This window comes from Colletotrichum lupini, chromosome 4 (assembly GCF_023278565.1).
Source record: "Colletotrichum lupini chromosome 4, complete sequence".
NCBI classification, from domain to species: domain Eukaryota; kingdom Fungi; phylum Ascomycota; class Sordariomycetes; order Glomerellales; family Glomerellaceae; genus Colletotrichum; species Colletotrichum lupini.
The window spans coordinates 6068569-6089745 of NC_064677.1; the positions used below are offsets into that span (position 1 = coordinate 6068569).

The 21177-nt window shown below is 53.4% G+C and overlaps 6 protein-coding genes across 6 annotated transcripts; 4 read left to right on the forward strand and 2 right to left on the reverse strand.

Annotated features, from left to right (window-relative positions):
- Positions 1-525: 525 nt before the first annotated feature.
- CLUP02_08925 (uncharacterized protein) lies at positions 526-1578 on the reverse strand (the record flags this gene model as incomplete). Its single annotated transcript, XM_049287906.1, has 2 exons — positions 526-1097; positions 1221-1578. The coding sequence occupies 2 exons, from the start codon at positions 1576-1578 to the stop codon at positions 526-528; spliced, it is 930 nt and encodes a 309-aa protein (XP_049145049.1).
- A 307-nt stretch (positions 1579-1885) lies between these two features.
- On the forward strand, positions 1886-4841 carry CLUP02_08926 (uncharacterized protein; the record flags this gene model as incomplete). The annotated part of the gene is made up of 16 exons (XM_049287907.1): positions 1886-1945; positions 2003-2086; positions 2191-2244; positions 2313-2555; positions 2686-2729; positions 2800-2879; positions 2928-3003; positions 3104-3340; positions 3398-3498; positions 3617-3713; positions 3862-3922; positions 4003-4034; positions 4091-4125; positions 4150-4264; positions 4394-4594; positions 4655-4841. The coding sequence occupies 16 exons, from the start codon at positions 1886-1888 to the stop codon at positions 4839-4841; spliced, it is 1707 nt and encodes a 568-aa protein (XP_049145050.1).
- Positions 4842-5229: 388 nt separating this feature from the next.
- On the reverse strand, positions 5230-6603 carry CLUP02_08927 (uncharacterized protein; the record flags this gene model as incomplete). The annotated part of the gene is made up of 5 exons (XM_049287908.1): positions 5230-5361; positions 5424-5628; positions 5696-6055; positions 6435-6555; positions 6591-6603. The coding sequence occupies 5 exons, from the start codon at positions 6601-6603 to the stop codon at positions 5230-5232; spliced, it is 831 nt and encodes a 276-aa protein (XP_049145051.1).
- A 5530-nt stretch (positions 6604-12133) lies between these two features.
- On the forward strand, positions 12134-16299 carry CLUP02_08928 (uncharacterized protein; the record flags this gene model as incomplete). The annotated part of the gene is made up of 4 exons (XM_049287909.1): positions 12134-13127; positions 13190-13261; positions 13324-13542; positions 13595-16299. The coding sequence occupies 4 exons, from the start codon at positions 12134-12136 to the stop codon at positions 16297-16299; spliced, it is 3990 nt and encodes a 1329-aa protein (XP_049145052.1).
- Positions 16300-16482: 183 nt separating this feature from the next.
- CLUP02_08929 (uncharacterized protein) lies at positions 16483-17368 on the forward strand (the record flags this gene model as incomplete). Its single annotated transcript, XM_049287910.1, has 6 exons — positions 16483-16540; positions 16594-16799; positions 16922-16997; positions 17104-17168; positions 17228-17280; positions 17332-17368. 6 exons carry the CDS (start codon positions 16483-16485, stop codon positions 17366-17368), a joined length of 495 nt encoding a protein of 164 aa, XP_049145053.1.
- Positions 17369-17999: 631 nt separating this feature from the next.
- CLUP02_08930 (uncharacterized protein) lies at positions 18000-21147 on the forward strand (the record flags this gene model as incomplete). The annotated part of the gene is made up of 2 exons (XM_049287911.1): positions 18000-18131; positions 18325-21147. 2 exons carry the CDS (start codon positions 18000-18002, stop codon positions 21145-21147), a joined length of 2955 nt encoding a protein of 984 aa, XP_049145054.1.
- Positions 21148-21177: the final 30 nt, after the last annotated feature.

The window sequence follows — 21177 nt, forward strand, 5'->3', positions numbered from 1 at the left end:
AACGGAACTTGGCCCGTTTGCGGCATTAATATCTAAGCTGCTCACCGGACAAACTCTATCGAACGCTGTTCTTGCTGTACTTCTTCTACTTCAACTTCCGTTAGCCTGTCCGAAGTTGGGAGGGAGATCACTGTTCCAACAGCCAACAGTACAGACCATGGATCGATTGGTTCATCATCGATATCCTTCCTGTGAACTAGCCGCTGGATGCCAACGAGAAGGAAAGTTTGCACACAATCTTCCCGCTCATCGCCTTACGAGGATATGCCTTTATCGGTAGAGGGCGAATACTACACAACCTCAGCCAATCGGCCCCAAAGCCCAACAGTTGGAAGAACAACCACGTCATCTAAAAATATTGCTAATCTTGAACAATCTCATTGCATACCCAAACCGCGCTATCAAAGCCAATAAGTACGCCACCCTTTCCGTCCGAAACCTTTTACAAAAACGCCTTACCACCGTACCTACATATCTCAGCCAGTCCCATCTGAGGGACAACCGTCTCCATGTGAAATCCTCCGTCTACACCCCCAAGACCTTGACCCCCATCTCCAAATCCATGGGATCATCAGCCCTCAAAGCCTTGCCACCCCAAACAACAGTCCCCCGCCCATCAACAGCAAACGCCCCAGCAGTCTGCCACTTATTCCCCATAACCGTACTCGCCCCTCCCTCCACGTCCTCCCCACCACCAACGCTCACAGCCGAAGCACCGCTCATCCCCGTGCCCCGTCTCTCCATCGGCGGAGGCTGCTTCCTCAAGTTCGCAGCGGTATACGCGGCGTTCTCAGCAGAAGCACCGCCCGTCCGCTGAATCGCCCCGGCCACCTTCTCCCCCAACCACCCTTTCTCCTTCCAGCCCTGGACCTGGCTCGTCGGGTTGAAGACGTACCACACATTGCCCAGCCCCAGGCCCCAGGCGGCGTAGATGGCGCGGTCCTCGTCGACGACGATTTGTACGTTCCAGGCGCCGCCGAGCATGTCGATCCACTTGTTGGTCGCGGCCTGGGAGGAGTGGGAGACCGCTATGCAGGTTAGGGTGCGGGCGTGTTTGTTGGCCAGGTCCCGTAGGGCAAGGAAGGTCTTCTGGGCGACTGTGTAGGAACAGGCAGATGTTAGTCACGGTGAGGCTTCTTGAAGAAAAGGCATCGTTGTGCCACATCACGTAACAGCCGAAAGGTGAAGGGGGGACGAGACAACGAGGTCCACAAACGTACAAGCACAACCGACGCAGCGTAAAAAGACAACGAGGACAGGACGACCACGGCCAAACTCGAGCTGCCTATCGCGGTCCAGCGGGGCGAGTTCACCAATCTTCGGGACCTCGCCGATGGGGACCGGCGGGGGCGGCGGGGAGAACCACGGCGCGACGGTGATGGGCAACGACTTCATCGACATCCACGCCGGCCAGCCCCCCGCGTTCCCGTCCGCCGCGTCGTCGTCGAGGCCCGCATTGGAACCCTTCTTGCTGCTCTTCGCGTCTGTCGAACCGCCGCCGACGCCACTGAAGTCGAAGCTCTTGCTGTTCAGGCCCACCTTCCTCAGGGCGATCTTGGTTGTCAAGCTCGATAGCATGGTGATCGATCTTTTCTTTTGATATGTGTGTATGTGTGTGGGTGGGTGGGTGCGCGCGCTGCGTGTGGGTAACAGCAATGCGATCGATAGTATGTATCTCTGTTTCCAAGACTAAAGACGTCTCAGGCAAAGCAACGACTTCTGCGGGAAACGGCTTGCAGGAACAGGCGGTGCGGGAAAAGAAGCAATAAGCGGGCAAGGATCAACTGGCTTGAGACGGCGTGCAGATGTAATGCAAATGCAAGATTGACTTTACGTAGATGGCAGAGAGAGGCAGTGAGAAGAGGGAAAGGAAGAGGATAGAAACATGACCGGCATGCGCAAGGCGGCTGGCGGCATCCCCAAAAAGACCACCTTTGAGAAACTGGTGGGAGGGGGGAACGGCGAGAAGCTCTGAGGAACTTGCCTGAAACTTTCGATACAGGGCGCGTCGCATGTTTGCTTAGCGAGCGCCCTGAGCTCCTGGTCGAACCATGGGGAGAATCACGTCGCGAGGCTGAAGCCGTCTGTCGGCTTGGCTTGACCTGACCTTCAGAGAACCCCTGATTGGGAGGACGTTCCTCTCTGATGGGTTTTATCGCTGCATTGGGGACCTGGACGGTTGATCTTCAGCCTGGTGTTTTCCCAGGGTTGAAGAAGATCGGGTCCTCTGATTTTCCGCGCCCTGTGCCTCTCCCGAGGAAAGAAACAAGAGACTCGAATAGAACAGACATTTGTTTCGCTTCTACTTAAAGATGCGGGAGCTTGCCTTGAAATGGACGAAGGAGATTTCAGACCGAGAGACCGTTGGTTCTGGATCGCCGGATTTCGGAGAGCCTTTGCAAGGAATCTTAGGGAACGAGATCACTCGGCTCTGTTTCTTCTTGCCATTCCTTGAGGCGGGCTGGATGCCCCAAATCGAGCCAAACTTTCATAACCCAAAAGAAAGACCAAATATGACTGAGTCTTGTAGAGTCTGCGATCCGAGGTCCGAGGGGGTGCCGACCTTGCTGGAACGCGCTCCCGCATTCCTGGATGGCCAATCCCCGTCGAAACATTTGCATATTAATCGAGGCACAACTCACTTGAACCGCTCGATACAGCTCACCTAACTCTAAATGACGATAGCGACCTGCGGACTCCCTGCAAATTGACCGCATCGCGATAGCCTAGTAACTCGCAAGTGAGTTGATAGTATCCTAACGGCCATGGAGGAATTTGGACGGAGTCTTGCGGAGACAGTGCCATTGACGCTACAGCCATCGAAGATGTCATGGAAATTTTTGACCACCGGCTTGCCACAGTTCCACTGACCGGGGAGAGTCTCTGAAAGAGACAGGAACCAACAGTTGAAACATGATGCCGTCCAGCTGTAATGGTCCGCTTGAACAGCAGGGAGGTTGCATGGAGGTCTAAAGTGAATGTCATCGCTTTACCGGACCTGAGGTGAACTCATGGCAACCACGAACGCGGCGTCTCTTGAACTTCGAAATCATCATACAACTTGACGGTGGTCGCTTCATTTCCAGCATTAAAATCATCGAAGGACCGCCGGCAAGTTGAAGCCGAAAGAAATGTGCCAAGATCCGGAGAAGCCCAATGTTTGGGTGAACCGGAGCTTTTGGAACTTGCCCCGTTCGACAAGGAGAATTCGGTCCAAACAGCAGATTGGTGGAACTGACGTCGATCTGGGCACCCCTAGATTCAAGGAAAGCGGCGGGAGGAATGTGGGAAGCGGGAAGCGTTCACGGATCGTCTTCCGCCGTACGATTTATTTGCGGACGTATCGTAAAGACAGTTGAGTTGGCGGGAGGTCTCAGTTGACAAACCTTGTATACAGCGGCATGGCGGTGCGGGTGGCTGAGAGTCTAGACTGTTGCAGGTTTCTCCCGAGTGCTAGGAAGATTCATCTTTGCCCGGTCTGGAAGCCGTCTGTCCCTCGTAGGAAACATTCTGGCTGACGCTACGTAAAACGTGGCCGTTCTCTGATGTCTGTCTCTTTGCTCCGGGAGCCTTGTATGAACGTGGACAACTGCCTCTGGCTCGTGTTGCCGGGTAGGGAAAGGTGGGAAACCCCAACTCGGAGCTGGCAGTCCGAGCCGGACTGCCGATGCTATTCTCGAAAAGCGACCAAAGATGGCACTTGCGGTTACCAGGTCAGCTCCGCACAATGCTGCGTAGAAGCCCAATGGTAGAATACGTATGTCTCCTGCGCCCCGCGGTGGGAGCCATCCGACGGAGGGTTGCATTGCATCTGGGAACGAGTACCTAGCCGCGAGTGCACCTCTGCTTCTCATCACACAGATCCCGCTCGGTCGGGCGCCTGCAGAACACTCTCATCACTCTAGCTCATGGAGACATCCGTGTACGTAGTCGTTGTAAAGAGGTGGGCTTGAAGCGTAATGGATGTTCCTGGGTCCTAACCAATGACGAGCGCACGTCTAGCTTATTCCGTCCCTCTCTGCGACTCAACTAAAGTGATGGTTTGAGCAGCCATAGGCTGCATCAATGCGTGCATTGAATACCGTTCGAGTCGAAGCAATGACGTCGGCGATGGCAACCGGTCAGGTAAGCCTGTGAGATGAACAGCAGCCACGTTGCGCAATTCAGCCGCAAAGTTTGGTCAGGAGTTCAGCCTGAGGAGGACTATTTGGCTCTCTCGATACGGATACATTTGTGATGTCCTGGGCCCTCTCCACCTTTCATTGTAGGGCATTGGGGTTGCCGGCAAGTGCTTAACTTTAAGTTCTGGTTGAAAACGGGAGAACTATCAAGTAGCCTTAACAAATTAGTAGAGTAAGACATTAGCGCAAAGACATAACGACGTGACAACAAGTAGCATGTTCCATCATAGCAACGTTCGACTCGCGGATGTAATTGTTGAACGGGAAGTCTCGACCAAGAGGTCTTCGTTAACTGTTTGCAGTTACAGTCGAGGTAAGACAGGGCCCCCATCCCAGGTCATTAGCAGTGGCGGTGGTATACAATGTCCGATTGACACCTTAGTTGGCGATGCTGTGTGCGGGTTGGATACCAAGTGAGCTGCCACAGTCTCTTGTACGTAAAAATGTGTGTGACTTGAAGATGTGAACGATAGATCGGCTGGAAGTAGTGGCGATGCATTGAGAGAAGGTCATTGTCTTAGTCCAGGCGGGAAGACTGGACGAGGACAAGTAATCCAGCCGCAAGCTTCGGCCGCTTCTCGATCTAGCATCTCTCAGAGACATTTCGCCCTGGTTGCTCGCCCGTTCACGGATTGTGACCGCTTCCCAGCCCTTCTCTAACCTGGAGCCACATGGCCACGGATGTGTATAAGTGGCTTGCCAGCCAGCCGCAAAGCTAAAGGGCCGTCCCGACCAATACACAGCGGAGGAAGTAATATTGTAGGGGGGCTTCAACTTCGAACAGAATGAGGTTTAACGGCAGTTCGGGTCTATAGATGTTGTGCGTTACCTCTAGCTGTGATTAATTCTCGTGATGCCAAGTGTTGTGATGAGCGGGCGCGGCGATACTCTGGCTTGCTCATTCGAAGCTGAGCGAATGTCTCACCATTAGTAGCCCATCACCGGAGAATCAGAGCACTTGGGCAGTATACTCGAAAGAAGAGGGAGGTTTGCTAGGCGCCGTCATGGAGCAATGTGACGACTCTCTCAGAGGGTTTGGGTCGCTGTGCTAAACCGCCGAGGAGGCGACGCAGACGGGCGAATAGCTGATGGACGGCTCGACAGGGAGGGGCACTCGAGCGTATTCCGAAGTCTTAGTCACTGGGGGATTCGGTCGGAGGAGGGCCGAATCCTTCTTCAGCTGAGGAAAGCCAAGTGTCAGCCCCAAAAGGTGCTGCTGTTGCTTGTGCTCTCCTGTGCCACCTCAGGTGTCGTCGCTGACGCGAATTTTGACGTTCCTGGTGCGGTTTTGGTGTTCCGGGCGGCGGCGTCGGTATTGTAAGACCGCCTGAATTGACCGACTCGCTGAGAAGAGATACTGGAGCAGCCGTGTGGTGTTATGGCGTGGTCTGGCGGGGAAGCTTCGGCGTATGACTGGATCGGCGAACGGGTATCGGAAAGGACGAGGCTCCCTCATACCGGATCTTGGGGCTTATAGTAGCGATGGCAGGCCATGGGGGATGGGCGAGACGCACGGAGAAGGGGTCGACCGGGGAGAGGGAGGGTCCGAGACGAATTGGATCAGGAGCGACCAGAGAAAGACGAGAAAGCGGTCGAGGAAGTGGAAGACGGGGTGAGTTGCGGAGACCGGCAACGCGAAAACACGACCGGGCTTTGGGAAGCGCGTTGGTGATTCTGGTCCATTGTTGGCTCGACTTTGGACGGTTTGGGGCCCATGGCATCGGGGGTCGTCGAAATGGGTTGCCGGACAGGCCTCTAGTAGGCTCCTCGAGTCTTGACAAGCCCTCGAGTTGTCTGCAGGCTGTGGCGGCAGACGCTGCTGTTTCTCTTGAAGCCAGGATGCGTACGGAGAGACCCCACTAGCTGCTGGGTTCCTAGAAAGATATTCAGGTGGCCATAGTATCGGGACCCTGATAATTTTAAGGTGGTGGAAATAGATGATGCCGGCAGGGGAGGCGGGAGCAATGGGAAATGGAAATATCCGTTAGGAAATAAAATAAGAGGGAGTGAGCAAGCGACAGGACGCGAGACAAGACAAGATGAACGACAACACGAGGCGGGCCAAAAAAAGGGAGGTGCACGCCGTCAGGCCTGACGTTCGGAAATCAAGCGAGCGTCTAGAATGTGGGTTTGATTTCTCCGTTGTTGATACGAAGTTCAAGTAGGTAATATCGAGTACGGAGTACCTAAATACCTTACTATGTAAAAATGGATGGTCTTCTTTCTGTTCGAGACATTGCTCTCATTCTTCACCATGTCTGGGCAAGTACGTCCAAGCTGGAAGGCGCGGTCGCGGTCGAAACGTGCATGGCAGGGCAAGGGGAGGGGAGGTGCAGGCTTCCAAGCTTCCAAGCTTGCAGCGCAACAGGAGCAGCTGCAGCGCAGGCAAGCAGGTACGGTACGGAGTACAGTGGGGACCCATTAGTTTCAATACAACCTACTAATTTACGCGTCCTGACGCGTCTTCTACTATATATTACTTTTCTTCTTAACCACTATAACTTAAGTAAATAGAAACTAGAAAACGCGCTTTTAGACTTGAATTATTAGGAAGTAAGAAGTTACGTTATGAGCTAACTGAATATTAGCGAGTAGCTATTATTACGTTAATTATAGGTAATAAAAGCTATCGTAATGCGGTATTACTTCTTAACTACTCCCTCGGCGTAGTATAAGTAGTATTTTAATAATTCGATATTACTTATTTTTTTAAGAGCTTACCCCGGCTAGGCTAGCTAGAGAAACTTTTAAATATAGAGAAACGGGTTATAGTTAGGTTTATAAAAGTTAATTATTAGTAACCGTATTAATAGCTTATTATAAAGTAAAATAGTAAAGTAAGCCTTAATACGATTAAGTAGGTTTTATATAAGGTAAAATACCGCAAATAAGTAGCTATAAAAAGGCCTTTTATAATACTAAAAGTAGTAGCCTTACGGCTCTAATTTATAAAAGAATAAGTTAAAAACCCTAAAGAATTAATAGTAATATATAGTTTAATAAGAAGACCCTATATAGAGATTTAATTACTAATTCTCTATAATTTAGGCCTAATTCTTTAACGAGAGTTTATACTAAAATAATACCTCTACCCCGACCTAATAAGTATTTAAGTTATTATAAGACCGCTAAAAAAAGAATTTATTAATTTCGTAAGCTATATTATACCCCGACCTAATAAGTATTTAAGTTATTATAAGACCGCTAAAAAAAGAATTTATTAATTTCGTAAGCTATATTAAGGCGAATATATTTATTATAACATAGGGAATAGTATAAGTAGAGGATAAGAGCAAATTAGTCTTCCTTATTCGTAATAGCCGCTCTTAATAATAAAAATATAGTATAAATAGCTATATTAACTACTTAAAAAAAGGGTATTTACTTATTATAAATAATATACGGTATTTCGTCTAGGATAATACCCCTATTTACGTATTAAGTTAAATAGTTAAGTAGCTCTTAACTCGGGGAATTTCCTAGCTCGAATAGCCCCCTTATTCGCCCGATTTAAACCTAATTAAGTATTACTAAAAGCTTATAAAAGGTAACTTACATCGCTTATACCTAAAAGCATTCTACTTAAGGAAGAATAAGTTAGATATAGAAGAGTTTAAGTAGTAATTAACTACGGTATAAGAAGCTATCCTATAAGAGAAGATTTGGGCTATTATATAGTCTTTACTACATAGACTTTATATAATGGTTAAAGTATAGGGATAGTATATATAGTACTAAAGAGTAAGTTCTGGGCTTTCTTTTGATTATACTTTTATTATATAAATCCAAAATCTGATAAATTAGTTGCTAGTGGAAGTGGTGTAGTGAAAATGCAGGTGGTTGGGAAAATGGTGGGTGTATTGAAACTAATGGGTCCCCACTGTAAGGTAGGTAGCAGGTACGGATACCTGGGCAAGCGGGCAAGCACATGCTCCGGTCCCAGAAAGTTCCTTCCCCCTTCCACGGGGAGGCAGGGGACATGAGGAAGGCAGGGCCCAATTCCCCATCCACGCTCCCAAATGACTTTGCCAAATCCCTCACAGTGGTATATTGGCTTGAGTGCTTCTAAGCGGGGCTTTGCTTGTCTGCACGCTTACTAAGATAGTATACATTGGGGCACATCTAAGGTACCTTCAGACCATCACTGAGGTACCGACCTTAGTAAGGTGGCAGGTGGGACACAGATGGAAGGGAGATATTCAGTGGAAGTAAAGAAACTACGGCTACCTACCTAGGTACAGTATCTTATGTCATAGATCAGGAATTTATCCAATGTTAGGGCGAATTCCCCCACTACGGGAGACAGCTGCCGAGCCACAGAGAGCATACGCATAAATGCTACTTTCTTTCCAGGTTTCTCTCCAGCTTTCTTGCCTCGGTTTGCGGACCACAAATAATTACATAGTGCTGGATAGCAGGGAGTAGTGTCCAATCTCACACGACACAACACGACACAACAGACACACACATAGACACACGCATACCTAACATTCGCATACACAAGCACACGCACACACGCACACTCAGAAAAGTAATTAGTGCCGGCCAGAACGCCAAAATCCAAGACAAGCCACAGGCTGGCGGTTTCTGCGACGTCATATCCCAACAGAGGAAAGGCCCGTCAGGAGCCAAGCAGCAAGTGACAAGCGGTGGTCGGAGGGGTGTGTGGCGCCTGTCTAACCCCTTAACCCCTGCCTGTAGCCCGTTTTACACCACGACGTTGGTACGGACTCGCGGAGCGGTAGCTGCAAGTACTTTGCCCATCTTGGGGACTAGGTACGTCTGCGCCTAAGGTAGGTAATCTGGGTCTGGAGTCTGGAGTCTGGCCGCTCACTACCTAACTACCTGTACTCCGTACCATGCCGACGCATCCCACACGCCGAGGGAGCAAGCAATGGGAAGTAATTTCAAGGCGCCAAATCTGTCCGTAAGTACATTGGGAAAGCACGGTAGGTGCTGGGCAGAAAGTCGTGGGCGGATAATGCAAGTGGCAATGCGAGGGTGGGAATGGGGTCAAGCGGCCAGCCTTGACTTCCGCGAGGCCGCGAGGACCGCGAAATGACCCCTCCCCTATTGAATCCTCAGCGTCTCTCTCCCGCCTCTCTCTTCATGGGGTCTCTTTCCCGCATGTGCATTCTCCTCCACCAAAAATGTACACAGCGTGTGAAGCGTGTGTCGTCTTCCCCACTTGAGCTGGTGCTCTTGCGATTTGCCCGCGCGCTCCGTGCACGCACTGTGGGTCGAACATGGTACAACCTGTGGTCGTAGCTTTTCATCCTCCGCAGTAAAGGGATGCGACCAAAGTGACCCCCCTCGAGCACTCCTTACTCGGGTCGGTAATGTAATTCCTATGTTATCAAGATTGCCTACCAATCTGTACCACATATCATAAGGTAGAGAAGGGGAAAAAGGGAAGGCGGCGTGACGACTAGTGAATGAACCCCTCAAGGTGTCTACAGAGCAAGGTAGCTGCAGCTGCAACTGATCTGACCTAAGGTAGGTAGATTGAGAAGTACCTACTTAGGTATCTTAGGTACCTTGTCCCTGACGTTGACCACTACCATGGCCATGTCGACTGAATGAGGGAATGACAGACGGAAGAGAAGGATCTAGAGTCGGCAATTCGAAGCACAGGAAAGAAGCAAGCCCGTGAAGCAATCCAAGAACCAAATGCCTGGTTCTCATTGCCTCCAATAGCCGTTGCTGCGTCATGATATGGCTTTGGCGAGGAAGGAAGGTGCAAGATACGATGCGGTGCTTTCCTTCCCTTCCTGTCCTCGACTAAGGCAGTTCTCATGTCTGAGGTGATACGCTCTCCAACCTAAGGTAAGGCACCTGGGCACTGCAGTAGGTACCTTGGCGTACCTGAGGAGGTATCGAAGTATTCAACATCCAATGTTTTTGATCTCTTGACCTTTAGGTATTCCAACAGAGAGGCAATTCTATTCTGCCTCGCAGCAAGTTGGATGTGACCGGTCCGACTTGGTACTGCTCACTGGGTATGCAACCATATTCCTACTCGGAAACTATGGTTGGACCGGCAATCATTGTTCGTCCAGTTACTCCGGCGAGTTGGCTATTGTTGGTGATGCTGATGTGATGGGATGTTCAACTTGTCAAGTGCTGCTGCCCTGCCACGCTTTATTTAATGTTCCCCTCCTCTTAAAGTGCGCCGGGGCCACACCAGACGAGACCACTAAGCCAAACCAGCAATCAGATGGAACTGTCGCAGGAATTGTGCCGCCAAACCTCCACAGACAGGCACAATGACCACACATACTACACCAGAACTACCCGCCGCAACCCACGCACCGTGCCTCGCCGAACCGCAGCATCACTTCACTTTGCATTGTCCAACTCTCCTCCTCGGTGAAGTCATTAAACGCTGAATTGGATCTTGCAGAGTCTGGGAGGAAGAACCGGGACTGCAACCGCGACTGAAGTGGAACCAGCAGGACCGGGACTGAGACTGACTCTGATGCAGTCCTCAGTGAACTGCGGCCTCACTCACTCATACCTTACCTTGCTCTTACTCACTGCCCGCTCCCTGATTCTGAAGAAGTACCTCTGCTTCTTGCTCAGCTTACTTTATTTCCACAGGTCGAAGCGCTCCTCTCATTGCACAGTGTGTGCGATTCTCAAATCGCTGCGGCACGCATCTGCGGATACACGCGCGCACACACACACACACTCTGGCTTCCTCTCCCCTCGCTGTATTCGCAGACGAGTGAGTCCTCGACACCACCACGCTTTCACTCGACTGGCTCTCGATTCATAAGGTACGGAAACATGGACCTGTCCCTACCTTACCTCTACCTGACCTCGCCTTACCTTGCCTTGCCTTACCTTACTTTTCCGATATTGGCCTTGCCGCTTCAGGAACCTCATCTCACCCTGCTCTCCTCAATCATCGCCCAGCCAGAGGCAAGGTACCTTCTCACTTACCTAAGAAAAGTACCCCCCAAACACACCCAGTGCCGCCCTCTGATTTTCGCGTAAAGAGTACTTGCACCACTCGCTGCTAAGGTACCCTCTCCCCACCCCCGGTACCTTCCTTGGATTGAGGTACCTTCCCTTCCTTGCACCCCCAAACGAAACGCTCCCCTTCACACTTTCCTTCGCTCTTGCTCTTCCGGGACATCATTCACTTCTCTCACTCCTCTGAGAATTGTCCTTCTTGTCTCTATCCTCCTTTACCTCACTGTCTCCTGTCTGTTGCTGGTTATTTTGCTCCTTTGTTGCTTACCAAATTCACAGACCTTCAACATCACAATTCCTCGCAGAATCCCGTGGCAGCAACTACACGCAGTGCGCACCACCCCCTTAGACCCTTCCTCCCCCCAGCGTTATTTCGCGGTCCACCGCCCGAGGGCCCCCCGAGTCCTGTCGCTTTTGGGCCAACGTCCCCGATCTAAACTCCACACCCTTTCCTTTCGCCTCCTGCCGTCGACGACATTCTCTCTCTTCCCCCCAAGAGCACCACCTCCACGACACGACCACACGCAGAGAGGAGTGTGCTCTCTACCTCAGCAATCCCTCCTTGCACCGACTACACCAGACCGAGTCTGCGAAACTTCATGAATACTTTCGGCTCGTTCGCGTTCCTCTAGCAGCCCTTTACTTGCCTTAGCAGCGGCTATCACAAAAACCCCGACCCTCTTTCCCTCCCAAATTCCCTCTCCGTCTGCGCCAAAGACTCAATTTTGGGAGAAAAAAGAAGGAGACTCGACCACTCTGAACAGCGCTCGCCTCCCACTCGACCGCGCCCAATTCAGCCCTTATACTACCCTTTCGATACTCTTGATACCCTCTGCATACTCGACTCTGCTCTACCCGCGACGAATAGGCTCCTGCTGCCAGATCTTCAACGATCTCCCTCTCTCGTCGCCCTGCGCTCGCGCCCGACTCATTCCGCTCGTCCTCGTTACGGAAGCTGAGCCAGGACTCGCTCCATGGAAAGTCGAGCTGCCACAACTGAATCCAAGCATACATATCCAACGTCTCCTTGGATCCAAGCCCCCACGATATCATCGTCTACTTCGGGTTCCTACTTCGGCGACGCTTCCTCTCGCGTTCCGGCCCAGCTAGACTTCTGGCCCTTGCTCTTTCCGCAACAAGCCTCAGTCTACCAAGCGCAGTTGCTACACTACACCAATCTCGTCTCACCGGGACGAGGAGGCGGCTTGCACCAACCTCAAGCGCTTCCTCAGGCGACGGTGGCTACCCCTCAGATCCAGGCGGCCCCTCGGTCCAGATCAACCTCCAAGGTCTCAAACAAGGAAATCTCCTCAACCAAGGGTTCCCAAGGAGGCCATGGGAATAGAGCTGTGCAGACTAAAGACAAAGGCGATCGCGCTGTCATAACAGGCAAGGACGCTCCGTCCAAGATGCAGCAGTCATCGCAGCAACAACCGGAGCTTTCACATCCACTCCCTGCACGCCCTGCAGCCAGGACCGGCAATGGACAGTCTCATTCCAACTCCATGCCCTCGACTCCCCAACAACATGCTAGAAACTTCTCGTTCGAGTCGCGGGAACCTTCGCCAACCGCCACAAACAATCACTCTCCTCGCTCTGCCTACTCAGAGACCAACAGCAACCTTCCCTCATTACGACCCCTCCCTCCCCGGCTTGGCGGCTGCAAATATGAGACTTCTCAGATCAATTCGAAGAGGCGTATGCCCTACAGCATAGGAAGCGACAAGCTGGATAAGACCAGCCTCGACAAGATCAAGAGCAAGCTGTCGGAAGATGTGGAGACGAAGCTGACCACAGATATGCGGGAGTTGTACGACAGGTTACGACCGACTGACAAAGTTGAAGAAAACCGTCAAAAGCTCGTCGTCAAGCTGGAGAAGATGTTTAACGAGGAATGGCCTGGAAATGACATTCGCGTGCATCTCTTTGGCTCCTCAGGCAACTTACTTTGCTCGGACGACGCTGATGGTTCGTGGGCTCTCTTAACACTGGGCTGGCGCTTGGGGATGCAGTGCTAACTGTCTCCATAGTTGATATCTGCATTACAACGCCTTGGAAGGACTTGGAGTATGTCTGCACGATTGCAGCATTGCTTGCGAAGAGTACGTAAACCATTTCTTGCACAGGAATCTAACAACAAGACTTCTGACACGAACTACTACAGAGGGCATGGAAAAGGTCGTCTGCATCTCAGGCGCCAAAGTTCCCATCGTCAAGATCTGGGACCCCGAGCTCGGCCTCGCTTGCGACATGAATGTGAACAATACTCTGGCGTTGGAGAACACGAGAATGGTCCGAACATACGTCGAGATCGATCCTCGAGTGCGGCCCTTGGCCATGGTTATCAAGTACTGGACACGGCAGAGGATTGTAAACGATGCTGGTATGGGTTAAATACCCCCTTGACTCTTCGCACATTTTACTGATCGGAACAGCGTTTGGTGGTACTCTCAGTTCTTACACGTGGATCTGCCTCATTATTGGATTTCTCCAGCTTCGCGACCCGCCAGTGCTTCCCTCCCTTCACCAGCGCCAGCATCAGCGGCTCCCTAAGAATGGCGGGCCCGAGAGCGCATTCGCTGATGACTTGGGAAAACTGAGCGGATTCGGCGCGAAGAATGAGGCGTCTTTGGGTGAGCTCTTGTTCCAGTTCTTCCGCTTCTACGCACACGAGTTCGACTACGATAAGTACGTTATATCGATTCGTCTTGGACGGAAGGCAACGCGAATGGAAAAGGGATGGCACATTGGCATAAATAACCATTTGTGTGTGGAGGAGCCATTCAACACCGCTCGCAACCTGGGCAACACTGCGGATGAGTACTCGTTCCGTGGACTTCATCTGGAGTTACGACGAGCGTTTGACCTCATCTCAGAAGGGAAACTGGGTGAATGCTGCGAACAATACGTCTACCCCAAAGAAGAGACACCGGTGTTCCAGCGCCCTCCAAATACTTCGAGGCCGGTCATGATCCGCAGCTCTTCTCAGCAGCACTCCGGTAGAGGCCGTGGAAACTTCCGTGGAGGTCGACACTCGAACAACTTCCAGCGGAATGCAAACTCGAACAGGAGAGCTTCGTCCAGCGTCGCTTACGACACCAACACCATGTACATGCCCCCAGTGGCTATGACTCCCCAGGATCTTGCGTGGTACGCGCAACAGGCACAGTCCCACCAGCAATATCCCGCGCTTGTAGGTGCAGCCATGGCCGCCCAGGTTCAGCAAGAAAATAACATTCGGTTCCAGCTCTATACTCAATCCCAGGTTTATCAGCAAGTCCAGGCTCAGATGGCTGCCCAAATGCACGCTGCTCAGAGGATGCAGGGGTCCTCTTCAGCTACGCAGCAGGGTCCAGAACGGTCCAGGACCAACTCCTTTGACAATCCGCCCCTAAGTGCCCCCATCGCTGGCCCTCAAGATTGGTACAGCATGTACGGAGTACCCATGGCGGCGTATTACGGCCAGTCCAGCTTCGCCTATCCCTCTTCGCCGGCGACAGTGGCGACTAGCACGCCAGAATATCGAAGAGGCCTTCAAAGATCGTCAGCAACAACAGAGTCGGGCGCCTCGACTTCCGGAAGCTCACTAAGGTCGCAGTCACAGCCTGCCTCCCGCTCTGCTCCTACAGCACAGCACAATCAGGCTTATACAGGAAACAGCGCGTCGGTTAATACCAATTTAAATCCCACTCGGCAAGTGAACGGAATCCCGGTCTCGAACGGCGTTCCAAGCGACGTCGAGTACGACGAAGCCTCCCAGGCCCCAGCGAGCGATTCGCCTGCCTCTGACGAAGGAGCTTATTTGGGTTACTACGTTTCAGATGCCTCCAGTCCGGCGCACTCCCAAGTAGCGCCCAACGCCATAGCCTTTGCGGACACGACCCAGCCAGCCCAGGGACGGCGTAGGTTGTCAACCGAGGTTCCGCAGACTATCCTGGACCGCAGAATGCGAAGAACATCTCGTTCACCGTCTCCCCTTGGCCATGCCCGGGCGTTCTCTAGCGGAGGTAGCTCGGTAGCATCCGCTCCGGTGGTTGCGTCTGGCAGTACGAACGGTCCTCGAGCAGCCTCGCGGCCTTTGATAGTCAACGGCACTGGATCATCTCTTCGCACGAGTTCGACGCCATCGCAACGTCACAATCCTGCCGTGGTTTCAACGGAATCAAACCCAACTGACGATCAAGGCCGCTCGTCTCAGGAAAACACGCTGCAAGTTCAAGGTCTCGGCATCACCGGATACACCTCAGATCAGTTGGATGGCCAGGCTTTTCCAAGGTCTGAGTCAGCTCAGATTCCCGTGTCTGAGCGGACTCCGGTGATTGTTAACGGTACTACCACGCCATCGTCGACCACCAATGCGACTGCCTCGGCCTCACCAGCTTCTGTTTCTGCACCCCAGCAGCCTGCGTCCCAGGCGATCGACGACGCTTCATTCCGTGACAGGATTGCACTCATGTCGATGAATCAGTATGCTTGGTCACCGCAAGCTCAAGTGCAATCGCAACCATATCCAGACATCGCAAATGGCATGCAGCCATCCCTTCGCCAGAGAGCGCTATCGAGACAGCAAAGTGGAGTAATAGCGCCACTTGATCTCGCAACTCGAGAAAATAGGATGAATGGCCACCAGTTGAGCATTGACGCACAGCACCTGTCGCCAATCAACGAGACCAGATCTCCTTCACCGACAGTTGTGAGAAAGAATGACTTTGCATCAAGAGTTGATCAGCTTCCGCCAGCTTCCCAAAGCTCAGCACCCAAGGCTCACGCCGAGCCTTCTGGCTCAGGACACCGACCGAACGACACCAAGGGCTCGGCTGGAAAGGAATCCAAGCAAGGGCATGCATCTACTCATTCGCCGAAGCGATCCTCGACGGCCAACCAGCGCTCGTCCCAAGCGACAGCACAGGCTCAGGCGCAGTCACAAAGCTCCGGTCAGGCTCAGGTCCATTCCCCAAGGGTTAATGGCGTTCGAGAGAATGGCCATACACGCAGTGCCAAAAGCGAAAGCCACGGCCCTGAGAGCTCATGGCAGAAGGCCACAAAGGGCCGCAAAAAGGGTGCTGACACGAAGAATCACGGCGGATCTGCCTCTAGCGAGCAGCCACCCAAGCACGACGCAGACCGGAAGGGCGGCTAAGGGCATGAGAAACACGTCGCAATTGCACACGACTGCGGTCATCACTGCACGGCAGAAAGCTACTCGTGCTTTCTTGGATAGGGCACAGGCGAGACGAGTGGCCTCTGCAGAAGCGGATGGGCTACCCTATTGCAAACTTTGGCAACGCACAAGTATTGGACACTCTGCTTCTGGATTAGAGCAATGAGTTTGGTCATTAGTCGTAGCAGGCATTCTGCAATGCCCTCGCGGCCTGGAGGTGGTGAGCGGGGCTTCGGGAATCGAGTTAGTACGGCGACGAACACCGTTCACCAGGTAGACTTATAGTGGTCAAGTCCTGTTCGATGGTGGCCACCACAACTGGCCAAAGCAAACAAATATCAGATCAGCAAATGGGCATGAGGATCTGCAGACAGCAACACGTTGAAGAATTGCACGGGGAGGAATGCCAGTTCAGCGAGACGGTATCGGCTCAAACATGGAAATTGGAGAGAGCATTGCTATGCCTCAATCGTCTTTTTGTTCGTTCCCCCCTATCGAGGCTCTCCAAAGGGGGAATACTGTTGCGTTATATTGGGCGGCAGGGTTTATTATTTGTCTCATTGCATCTGCAGCAACGGTCTTCGAAATGGGTCACGGTTAGGCATGCGTCATCAAGTTTCCTTTTGTCAACAAAGTCATACCATGGGGGATAGGGTACATGGAGAGGAAGCAAGACGGTGTGTGGATGATAACGGAACAAGGGCTGTATTTAGGACGGCTTCGATTGTCATGAAATACCCGGCAGGGAATGGTTGGGCATCTGTCTCTGAAGAGAGATGACAGAGGAAGCCAGCATGACCGCATCAAAGGAAAGGAGTGGAAAAAAGACATCAATGATCAGTGTCAATGTAAGCAGATAGACGGGAAGCGTTTAAAAAAAAGGCCATTATTTTATAGCACTTTGCAGGAGTACGTGCGGATGACGTTCCTTGATGTGAAGATCAGGCCGCCAGTCAGTCAGTCAGTCTCAGGGATGATTGCAAGTGATGAACTTTGTCTGACTCTGTACAGCCATTTTCAGATGCCATTTGAAGCCATCGCCATTTGAGGTGTTGTCAGATAAGTTGTGCAACCCAGGATAAGGGTCTCGGGAAGCGACGCAAGATTACGTCATCGGGATGCAGTGGTTTGAACCCCGCAATCAGCCTTATTTCAGGTGGCCAGTGCTCTCCAAAGAGTCCCAGGGCAATGACAATGCCACCGCGGCCCCTGCTAAGCAGGCAAACCGCAAAAGGCAAAATTCCCAACGTGGCCTGGCCGGCCGGCTGGCCCCCAAAACGTCCTCGAATTTTGCCCCCTCCTAAGGTATCCCTTGTCCCCAAGGATGCAGCTGCTTATTTCCCTCGCCCAGGCAGAAGCCATTCATCTGTGGCCCCATGAAACGCAGTTTGAAGACCGTCCCGTTTCGCTGCCATTTTGATTGTTTCTTAGAACCGGAAAGCAGTCCGTCCCGTGTCTGTCTCCCAGGTATACGGATACTTACTAGGTACACTGAGCGACAACAATATCACCGTTAGACTGCGAGTTCCTCTGATTCTGTCATTCCCCTCACCAAAGGTCGCTGGATGTTTGGGAAATGAGTGATCCCTGCGTTTTCGCGTATCCTTGGTTCGGACCGCCGTCCCCCTGCCGCTGCCACATCGCATCGCATCTGGGTCGCAGCAGCTTGGGATTGAGTGATGGTTCGCCAACGCAGCCGGAGCGATGTTGCCTCGCCCACGTCTCCCAAGATTAGGCGGTTGAGCAATGCGCTACGCAAGATATCGAGCATCAGCTCGGCAAAGGACGATGGTAGTAGGTCTAGCAGTACGGTGAGTTTTTGGAAATCTCCACAAACCCCTCGGGGGGGAAAGTTCCCACACTACTGCACGTTCACTTTCTCCTCCTTCTCCTTTCTTTCTCAACCACTGAACCCACCGGTTCACTGCACCGCTCCCTCTGTGACGTTTTGCAATGGCGATGAGACGCTCGAGCTGTCGGACGCCGCTTACACTACATGAACAGAGACTTGGCGATTTTGAGTTTGGCGGCGGGGATCCGATTGACCGGGGACCTGTTTCGTCCCATGGGTCCAGCTCCGCCGGCGGGGGCTACGGCAGCGGCAGCGGCAGCGGCACCGTGAATGAGTCGGACGTCCAACTTCGTCGGATTCAACAGTTGACGCAACGCGTCGGCTCGACGCTCGCGAGCAAGGACGCCGATGCCGCGTACAAGGAATACGCCAAAGTCAAGGATCATGTAGCCTTGTGCCGGGCCCTGTTGCGCAAGTCCACACCCTCGCCCGGGCCGCTGGGGCAGGCGACCGGAGCGGCAACGGCGGCGTGGGCGGAGGGAGGTCGGGGACCGTCACGGGAGTCGTCGCTTGAGGTGCCGCAGAGCCCTGCGTCGATATTGACTCGGTCTTCGTTTAGCGGGAGGAGTCTCTCGGAAGTGACGACCGGCCAGAGCGCAGGTTCACGTCCGATGCGTGAGATTTGCCTGTCTGCCGTCCGCGACTGGAAGGGGTGCGTCGGGTCGCTGGTGGAAGCGCTTGAGCTCTCGCTGTCAGAGACATATCGAAGTTACGAGCCCGATGCCACGCCGAGCATGGTGAAGTCGCTCTTCCAGGATAAAGTCTTCCGCGCCGCTGCGATCCAGCAGATGAGGAGGGCGAGCATCATCAAGACGTTCTCGCCCAGTCCGGACTTTTTTCCGCTCTACGACATACGCTTCAGGAACCATGATCGGGCGAAGCAGGATCTCGTCGAGGTGACGCGGGTTCTGCAACTGGGCGAATCGGGCGTCACGGACGAGAGGCCGGTGAAGGAGCTCGCCGTCGCACCGCGCGGGGACGCCGTTCTCGAGTTTGCGAATATTGGCGCCGAAAACGGGGCGGAAGCGGAAGCGGAAGCGCTGCCCGTGCTACGATACCGCGTCTCGTCGTTTTTGCTGGCCGAGACGTCGCCCGTCTTTGAGAGGATGTTCACCGAGCACGCGCACATTGAGGTCCACGACGACGAGGACCTGACGGACCAGCTCGCGCCGCCGCCGACGGCGTATATCTGCCCCGACGGCACCGAAGCGAAGCTCTACCGCATGCCGCAGCGCGAAGGCGACCGCGAGCAGGCGCTCACGATCCTCCTGCACGCGGCGCACATGCACAACGATAAAGTGCCGCGCGAGGTGACTTTCGAGCAGCTGGTCGCCATCGCGGAGGTGTGCCTGCGGTACCGGTGCACGTCGCCGCTGGAGCTGTTTGTCGAGCACCGCTGGCTGCCGCAGTGGATTCACCGGGGCAGCGAGGCGATGCCGCGGGGTTGGTTGCTGATTAGCTATGCTTTTGGGTTCCGGCAGCTGTTCACGCGCGTGTCCAAGACGGTGATTTTGAATCTTGTGGACGAGGACGAGTTGGAGGGGATGCACGTGGCGTGGCCGAGGAGGATCAAGGAGAAGATTTGGGGGGTGAGGGGGGCGAAGATGGCGCAGGTTGAGGAGTGTTGCGTGAGTACGATTCGGGAGTATCTGAGGCCGCCTTGTCGTGCTGTTCCGCCACCGGGCTCGGATTCGTCTTCCGTTGAGGTAGCGTCCACGCCCGCGACGAATACGTCTGCCAACCCGGCCTTGATGTTCACCAGCACGCCCAGGTGTCCCAAGGGAAGTCACAGCTGCGACGCGACGAATCTGGGCTGGCTGATGCTCGTTTACGGCGAGCTCGAGCTTCTGCCCACCATCATGAACTCGTCGGTCCTCGGACACCTGTCAGCTGGCTCCCAGCAGCAGCAATACTCGCCACCTCGTCGAAGTCTGGCACAGCTCGTCGATCTGTTGCGGACCATTGCCAGTCCGCCGCTGGCGGTTCACAAGGGCGGGGTATGCGATCCCGCGCCGGCGTTTCGCGCGGCGATTAATGATATTTACAATAGCGTGTCTGGGTTGACGTTGCATGATGTCAGTGGACGGGCTCACGGGTGGGGGCTATCGCGGCACCGGTCTACGCAGCCGCAGGCTGTTTTACATAGGGGGTTGAGGAGCTTTTCTGACGGGAAGAAGGTTGACCTGCAGCTTGAGCAGCAGGGAATCCAGGAGCTGCTGGAACAGGAACGGGGGCAAAAGCAGGACCAGGAACAGGGCAAGGTCCTCGAGAGGTCTGACGCGGCACGGTTGTTGATTTTGGAGAGGTGCGTGGAGAGTGTGGAGGACCTGCGCGCAGCGGCGATGGTGGATCGGAGATTTTATGAGACGTTTCGGGAGAACGAGGGGGTCTTGATGGGGCGGTTCGTCGGGGACGCGAGGTTGAGGACGTTGATGAAGTTGACTTCTATGGATGTCGTCGCGGCGGGGGAGAATAAGGTGCCCAAGGGGGATGCTGACGCTATGAAGGCGGAGGCGGAGGCCGTTCAACATATTGTCTCTGACGATGGTTCGGATGGCCGGCTGGTTCGAACGCAGGACGAGACTGTTACGGATGTATTCTTGGCGGTTCCTTCGTCGCCTGGACCTGGGCGTGGGGGAGGCGGCGGCGGCGGCGACGTTTCTGCGTTTGATGAGAGCTCAGAGGACGAGGGCGAGGTGTTGAGCGAGGATGAGGCGAGGTGGATATTGTGGCCGCCTGAGGTGATGGTCTCGCCTGCCCAGGAGACGTCGTCTTCTTCGCCAAGGCGGCTGCAGTTAGAGCCTTTAGAGCCCGGGTCCGGGTCTGATATAATGACGGAGAAAGGGGTGATGAGGGAAAAGTTCCGGACTAGTGACGCCGCGTTTGTGGAGGAGAAGATGTTGTTGGAGGGAGAGGATAAGCATCTGAGGGACGAGCGGGATAGGAGGATTGGTCTTTTGCCAGGGGATGGGTGAGTGGCTTTCCATCGTGGGTACTGGGTTTGA